The sequence below is a fragment of the Malaclemys terrapin genome, chromosome 7, assembly GCF_027887155.1.
Source record: "Malaclemys terrapin pileata isolate rMalTer1 chromosome 7, rMalTer1.hap1, whole genome shotgun sequence".
In the NCBI taxonomy this organism is placed as follows: Eukaryota; Metazoa; Chordata; order Testudines; family Emydidae; genus Malaclemys; species Malaclemys terrapin.
The window spans coordinates 70,614,789-70,623,325 of record NC_071511.1 but is presented as its reverse complement, the minus strand read 5'-3'; the positions used below and the strand labels follow the sequence as shown (position 1 = coordinate 70,623,325).

At 40.3% G+C, this 8,537-nt stretch overlaps 1 protein-coding gene across 1 annotated transcript; it reads right to left on the bottom strand.

Moving 5' to 3' along the window:
* Window positions 1-2,035: 2,035 nt before the first annotated feature.
* Window positions 2,036-6,634, bottom strand: LOC128840984 (pulmonary surfactant-associated protein D-like). The gene is made up of 4 exons (XM_054035609.1): window positions 6,604-6,634; window positions 5,049-5,156; window positions 4,152-4,211; window positions 2,036-2,412 (listed from the first exon to the last, which is right to left on the bottom strand). Exons 1-4 carry the CDS (start codon window positions 6,632-6,634, stop codon window positions 2,036-2,038), a joined length of 576 nt encoding a protein of 191 aa, XP_053891584.1.
* Between the last annotated feature and the right edge of the window lie 1,903 nt (window positions 6,635-8,537).

Genomic DNA, 8,537 nt, shown 5'->3' with positions numbered 1-8,537 from the left:
AATGCAGTGTACGAGAAACCTTAACGAATCCAGTGGATTTCTCCCTAGCTGCATAAGAAAGCAAGAGTATATTAGACTTGCTAATAGAGGCAGTGAAAAGAGATTTATATTGACAAAAGGTATTCCCTTGTTATCACTGTCCTTGCACAGTTCTATGGATTGCGCAACTGAAGCCGATATCTCACTATTTCCTGGTACTGGATGTGTTTTTTTGGAAAATATTTGCTGTTGACTGCTTCACTTCATGTAGACCTTGGCCACATTGCAGTTTAATTTAAAAACATCAATCCTCCCCACCCTCCACCCCCGCCCAACACTGCACATTTCTATCCTGAACACTTTCCCCCTCTCATTCCAGTAAATGGAGCTGCTTTTGTGTAAGGAAATCGAAGAGTACACAACGTCCTTCTCCTAACACACTGTTCCATTCGACAACATCCAGCTATGTCTGGCATTCCCTGCAGCAGGGTCTTAACTAGCCATGGGAAATATTTGCCTCGCTAAAAACCTCTTTGATTATTTTTGTTTACTGATGAGAAGTCGGGTATGTAAGAGCAACTTCTGGTAAAAGAAGTAAGCAATCAAGGCCATTTTAAATTAATTTCTTCACTGCTGTGTGATTTCTAAGTATCAGTCACCAGCTGGCAGTGTGGAAGGAGGTTGGATCTCTCATTGGTGGTGAGAGAGAAGGGCAGCTTGAGGTTGATTGGAGTGCTGGTTGTGGGGAACAGTTGATGACAATTGAAATGGGAAGGGTGGGCATTGCCGTGGGCATCTTTGTGTAATGAATCAAAGCCACAGGGATAAGACATTGTGCTGAGATGCAGGAGTGACTGGCAGTAGCAGTGGCTATGCCACGTCCACCAACTTCATGGAACCTGGCCCACAATATCCATGTACCTCCTTACTCTAGATTTCTCTCCCCGGCAGGGAGCTAGTTCCAATAGCAGGTCATCTCCTTACTCATCTCATCTCTCCCTAGTTTCTGGGTCCTAAAGTTCTCTCAGGCCAGGGGAGAAGGGAGGAGTCCCTTAGCTGGCAGGTTGTCTGTTCATGGCCAACCACTTAGTGTTGTGGTTCACGGGGAGAGAAGGCAGAGCCTGGAGAAAGGTTTTGGGGAGAGACACTAAAAAGCTGAGTGATTGAGTTTTCAGTTTGAGGGTCAAAGCAAAACTGATTTTATTTTTACCAAACTGAAAAGAAAGGGGAAAAAATAGTTTTGGGTCAAACAACTTAGTTGGACCAAAACAATTCCCCCCCCCCCCCGCTTCCTAAATGAAGCGCTGTTCCGAAACAAAAAGTCTAAATGTTTCATTTTGAAATGATAGGAATGAAAAGTTTTGGTGAATTTACCATTTGCTGAAAAAAATCGCCCAGTTCTAATCTAAACACACAAACACAGGCCTAAGTTTGCATTAGAAAAGTTTAACTGAATAGATTGCAATAAAATTGATCTAGTTAAACCAGTGCAACCCTTGGGTTGCGACTCAAATGCTTCTAGAGTTCTCCATTTCAACAGTGACTTATTAAAAAGGTAGTAACAAGCAGATCCTAGATATTGAAATGCCTGTAAATAGAGATGGAAGGGAATCCTGAAATTTCAATTCTGCCACTTGACTTTTCATCCCGAGTACCTGCCTGTCAAGATAATGCATTGCCAGGTGGCTCTATATGGAACAAAGTGGACAACTTGTAGCCTTTTAAGTTACAAACATGCCATGTGTCTAATTCCTATGGATTTCCCAGGATGGGTCCTTGTATGGAAAGGTGCCAATCTGAAAATGAGTGGGCATCAATCATCTCACAGCATTTGTAATATATCCCCAGTTTTAACCAGCTCAGTACACTGATCAGTGTTGCATGATTATTTTATTGGACCACAGTTTTTCACGTACAGTAGACAGCTGTATGTTTTACATTACTGATGCAGCACAGTGTCCAAAACGTAGGGCTACTGTAAATTGATATAATTAACAATATGTAAAGCTGTATGCACATTTGTACTAAGTGACAAATAACCAAAAGGGCAGGTAGATTAATATTCACAAATTATCAATTGTTTCTCAGCACAGGATTTGTCATTCCACTTGCCACTTGGACGCACTTCTACACAGTCCTCTATTCCTTCAGAATTATCTGGTTTGTTTGATGCCCAGTTAGAGTATCCTAATGCTTCACCATTTAGATGCTTAAATGTGCCTTCTGTCTGTATGTCATTTAGTCCAAGAAATGGCATTTTTTTATGCCTAGCTGCTATTTGTTGGATGGCGCTGTTCTCTGCAGAATTCCTTGGAGAAGCAAGAAGGCCACCAGCTTTGGAACATGCAGCTTTTGAAGTCTCAAAATTGCCTTCGGAGCTCTCAGTTTTGAATATTTTTTCACTGACAGTCATGCCATTTGGGAAAAGCAGGACTAGGAAGACACATTAGTAGAGTACATCCACGTTACTTTCATCACACTGTAATGGGGAAGCTGCTTCTGGAAGTCTACGTAGGAAAAGAGGGTTCCTTTTGTGGCTAACCCTAATGTCAGAACTCTGCGTAGAGATGCACAGCTATTTTTGCTGATGCGTTCTGATGCCAGGGCAGCTGAGTCCTATTAGCTCCAAACCAGGAGTTTAAAAGGGGTTTAATCTTTCATTGAGAGACCTAGATGCAGGGACTAAGGGGCCATGAGGGGGAAACCCTTGGAACAGACACACACAGGAGTAAGCTTACAGTTGATGTATTATTGTTATTTAAGGACTGGATAGTGACTTTTGGCACAGCTCTGAAGGAGGGTGTGTATGTATGGTGAACTATCCAGAGTGTTAATCCTGCCCCAAATTAATAATAAAAGTGAACCCCAGAAATGGGATAAGTTTGGGGATTCTTCTTTTGTGTCCACACACTGTGAGGAGCAGGGTGGGGACCTCACCTGCGCACGCACACACGCATGGATGTACAGCTAGGTAATATGAGCAAACACTGCAGCAGTACTATTGTGAGCTGTAGTGTTTTTGGAATAGAAGTGTAGCACTTATTCATAAGGTTAAACCCATCTAGAGGGGTAGTGCATAGGGAGTAGCCTGCCGCCTTAATACTTTCAGCTCAGTTTACATTAGCACATGTCCTTATATATTCTTAAGATATATAATTCTGCTCCTGCTGAAGCCAATGTTAGCTTTGCCACTGACTTTGATGGGAGCAGAATCAGACCCCATTTGCTGTAAAGATCACACTTTATCTCCCACTCTTCTTTTTAGCCACATGACAGCTAAACTGACATATGGGACACTGAATGGATTCTATACAAACAACACTGTTGTTGTCTAGGAACCACTTTAGATTGGAACTTAGCATGTGATCCATTAGTTATCCCCGATGTACAAAAATTTAAGAATAGGCTTGAAGGGATTAGATTTTTCTTGGTAAATGTCAATAAATGTCCATTTCACCGTACACACACAAACTGACAAAAAATATTTTCTTAGACAATAATAGAAATGTATGGATAGGCAAAGTAAGAAAAAAGCTGCTTGTGAATTTATTAGAGTTTGATTTACGGATATTTACTTTGTGTATTTTGATGTGTGATGTTGATAGTTTGTGTTTTAATCCTTTAAAAGCTTTAAATTTTTGAATCTCGATATCTACTGCCACTAAATAATTATTGTCTGACCACAATAATGAAACTATGAAACTTTAAACTATGAAACTGTGAAACTATGAAAATTTAAATAGCTTAAAACAGAAAACATGTTTAAAACCCATAATTTTTTACAACTCTAAAAATTTAAATCAATAAAAATAAAAATGCTTAAAAATAAACTTTGCTATCAGTCAAAATTATAGTAAAAATGAATTCAGCCAAGCCTACTTAAGAATATTCTCATTTGTTAACCGCAATAGGACTCCACTTATGTTTAAGTGCACATGTCGGAGTGTTTGCAGTAGTGGCCCCCTACTTCCCGATGCATCAGAATGGAATTCCTTTACAAAAGCATCAGACAATAGATGGAAGGTTCAAAGTATCAGTGACTAAAGACTGGCCTCAACCAGAATCCTTTTGAACTTCGAGTGTGTTCACATCTGAAGCAGGATCTAAACATCACTTCTCCAGTTGGGCCCATTTGTCGGTGATTGGAAAACATGCCACTTCACCCTGCTTACCTTTCTGGGCTTTGCTGACAGTAGCCTGCACGGCCTTCAGTTGTGCTTGCAACTCCCTCACTTGAGTTTTAAGACGATCGAGTTTTGAGTGATAATGTAATTGCGTTACTCATACTGTCTCATTACAATTCAAGACAATTTTTGAAAATTATGAACTTTAAAAAAAGGCAAGATCCCAGTGAAACCATCTCTCAGAGCTGTAATAAATCACTGGTAGAACATTACCAAGGCGATGCTTTGTATTTCTGAGTTTCTTTACAAGAGCAGGTACTATGAAGCCACAGCTCTACTCTGAGTGAAAGGGAAACTACCCTCAGGTTGCAATTCTCAGTAATACCCACAGCAACACTGGCTTTTAACTTTTAGTCATAAAAAATATAATTAGAAAAAAATTCAACACTTTATCAGTTTTAATAATACATGAGTCTAGTGATGGGCGAACCCTCGAGCTCCACCTATCTATATTACTGTAGTGTCCATCCTGCCCCATAAGAGGCTTCCCTTGGAAGTACAAGTTTATCAAACTCCATCCCCCAAGTGACCCTCCAAGGCCTAGCTCATTTCTAAGCCTTGCAAATCTTCTGGACTGCCCAATTCCCACACCTCTAAGGATTTCTTTTCCTTTGGAAATTGACTGGAATAGCTATAGCAGAATAATTATTGTTGTCATGACACAAAATAATTATTCCACTTATAGCCGTGCTGGTCAATTTCATCATGTAGAGAAACCTCGAAGCATTTCTGCTCCTCCATACAGAAATGACAAAGCTCACCTAACGCAATTTGTAAAGTTTTTGCACAAACCAGTCATAATTCAAAAAAGGCCACCATCTAGTTTAGACAGACCACTTCTTCACGTATGCTGCCATTATGTCAACAAAAGCCTGTTCTGCTTACCTTGGCTTCCACTAAGGCCTGTTTGTCCTCTTTCACCTACTGAACCTTTCTTGCCTTTTGGCCCAAAGGATCCAGCTTTTCCTGGGAGACCCTGTGTCCCTCTCAACCCTGTCAGTCAGGGAGTTGAGGTTTATATAGGAAAGTAACAATTGGTGCCCGTGTGCTGAAAATCATGTAGCCTTTGAACCCTATTGCAAAGGGAAAAAGAGATTGGTTTCTGCACTAAATAATTGCCTCTTTAATGCTTCAAGCATCGCTATGTTCTACTGTGTGATCTCACAAATTTAACTATTTTACGGGATTTCAGTGTGACCTGAGTTTATTGAAAAAAGTCTGCAATGGGGACAATCTCTTTGTTCATAGTAGTGCCAATAAACGGGGTCATATGATTGTAACATATAATTAGTTCAATGCTAGTTTCTTTAGTAGGAAGGAAAACTTTTGTCTCTAGGACTCTTCTGGCTAAGCACAGCCCTGAGAAATTTGTATTGTTATACGTAGCTCTCCCTTTTCTCCTTTTGGACCTCCCTTCCCGTATCTGCCTGGTAAACCATTGTCCCAGGTATTCCAAAGGGAATGAACGTGCACGTATTTGCTTTCTTTTCACATGTGCATTGACTGGAGCTGTATGCCCTGATCAATGACATTCCCAGGAGAAGGATGTGAAAAGCATGAAAATGCATAGCTCAAGGCCTTGACCTGGGAAGAATAATGGGAAAATTAAACACAATGTGAAGAGCATGGCATATTTAACCCCTCCCTTCTCCTTCGCCGAGAACACGGAGGGAGTATGGAGCCCCCAGAGACCATAAGCTGTCCTCTGCTTCTGCCTTCTTCATGTAGCAAAGTACAGTAAGTTGTGCAGCATTATAACACCACCTCAGTTCAGTGCTTCATTTCTGATGGAAAATAATATTATGGGAGGCTAATGTTCATATAATTTGAGGGCTGTTAACCAATGAGTCCATGAGGCCTGGACTAGGACACTGGGCATGCTGTTTCAGAGGAGCAGGCATGCAAGGGAACAGGAACGACAAGGGGAGCCGGGCAGGGGCTGGCTGGTCAGAATTCACTTAGAAGCCGGACTATTGGACTAAAGGGGGGAGCTGTGTCTCCATGCTGACTAGGCACAGACAAAAGTGTGGCATGCCCATGGGCAGGCAGAGGACAAGATGGCCTGGGCAGAGGAGCTGCACAGCTGGACCAAGCTCAGAGAAGGCCCAGAAAAGCAGCTGCTCTCCCTGCACCCCAGTTTTTGCCCTTGTTCACAGTGCCCTGGCACTAGCCTTGATGATGAGGAGGAAGAGACATAGTGCAGCTGAATACACAGTCGTGCAAGAGAGCAAGAAAAGGAGCATTGGCATTTTTCCATCATCCACTGTAGGCTGCCTGGAAAGCCAAATAACAGCCCATTATATAGTTTATAGATGGGATGTTTATTGAGATGGGTAAAACCGGGAATGGGTTTTGATTTTGCCAACCCATTGGTTGAGATTTAGATTTGCAAAACAAAAACAAGGGTTGATTCAATTTGAGTTCCATTTTACTCATTTACCTACCTCATCGGGATAGGCATTAGGATTCATGTTAAGGCCTGAGTAAACCCTGCGCACTGAAAAACTAGCACAAGGGAGCTGACGGAGTGAAAGTCTCTCTCAGGTTCTCTATGATGAGTTCCTCTCATATTGTAAACAGGGGTAAACAGGCTGTCGGTCCAGCCCCAATGCCTGGTGGACGTTTGGGAGTTGTGTAGGAAGCCAGTCATCCATTGTAGTCCATAAATAGTTCCATAGTTTTGGCTCATATCTATATTTTATGTATATTCACACAACTGTAAAAGCAAGAAGTGCCTCTACTGAAGATACACCAGTGTGAGACGCGTATCAGGTCCTATATTTCTATTTAGACATCTGGGGTAGGGGATAATTGTTTTACAATGTGTCAAATTCACTGTAATAATAATGGGAAAACCCATAAAAAACTTCCAGAGTTTTCCCACATTGACACTTGAATTATTTTGTTATTTGATCTGCTGGTGAAGCTGAAGGGGGAAAAGGCCTCTCTGATGTACATTTTTGTGTTTGGTAAAGAAGCAGGTTCTAGTTTTGAGCAATAGTGTCAAGGAGCTATCATAGAAAAGATTTAAAGGATGATTTAAAGGCCACCCTGTCACACTGATGATCTACCCTTCCCTTACAAAAATCTCAGGACATGATTCTCAGGCAGCTGGCACTCATGACTACCATTGTGAAAGAAAGTTGCCAGTAATGGGCATGTGGCTGTCTATTCCAATTGCAAAAGTTTCAACCTTGGAACAACTCAGTGCTGTTTACGTTCTACAATGTTTTGATCTTGAATTATGTTTGATGTCCTGGGTAAATATAAATCAATAAAAAGTAAGGCTTGGCTAGGCTAGTTTGGAATGTGGGAAAGGACTGTTCTAAGTTAGAAGGGAATGTGTTAATTTTGACTCTGAATTTGGTATGTAGTGGTAGAAGCAGCTTGGGTAGGAAGAGTGTCCCAGGCGGGTTACAATTCAATGTGGCAGTCTCTAGTCATCTCTTCTTCCAAGAACCAATGCACCACCTGGCTCCAGCAGGAAATTAAATGCAAAATTTAATTTCCAGATACAAACAAATCCACCAATAAGAACTAGTGTAAATCGTCATTTATCAGTCAGATGAGAATAAAATGGGATAGTTTAAGGTATGAGGTACTTTCAAGAAAACTTCTTTTTTAAATAAAGATTCTATACAAATATCCAGTGTGTGTGAAAATCCACCTTATCCCACCAATATATCTAGGCTTCAATCAAAAACGGGAAAAGAAAAAAAGTGGGGAGAAGTGTGGGCGGGAGAGAAAACACCTTAATAAAATATGGTAAGGGAGGAAAAAAAACTTGCTAAAAAAATCCTTACTGCAAATATCAAACAGGAATCACTGCTGATGTTAATGCTGAAACAGATTTTATACATACACAACTGAAAAATTAAATATTAAAGACTATATTCTGACATCTTTACACTGAGTATTACGTTACTGTGCAAACAGCCCTGTTCTCTTCAGTATGTTACTTGTGGTGTAAGATATCATCAATCTGAAGAAGGGTTTCAGAAAATTGCCCTAATTTTCAAAGTACACTTTTGGCAGCATCCCTCTTTCTTCTCCTCCTCTTTCCACTTTCAATTCCCAGCAACTAGTGTACTGTAAAAAGAATAGTAAAAATAAATCTTAAACCCATTAAAATAGATGTGGATGGAAAATAGTTTTCATGCCCTGTGAGCATTTTCAAGATTTCAGCACTCATTCCCTTCCTGAAAGGGGACAAAAAAAATCAAAATATATAAATTTTTCACAAACTAACAATCCAGAAAAAATGTGCAGATCAGGTCAATTGAAATGTTTCATTTCAAGAATTTCAATGATTTTGTTTTGATTTAGATTTTTTAAAAATGTTTTAACTTTGTTTAGTATACATTTACTAAAATT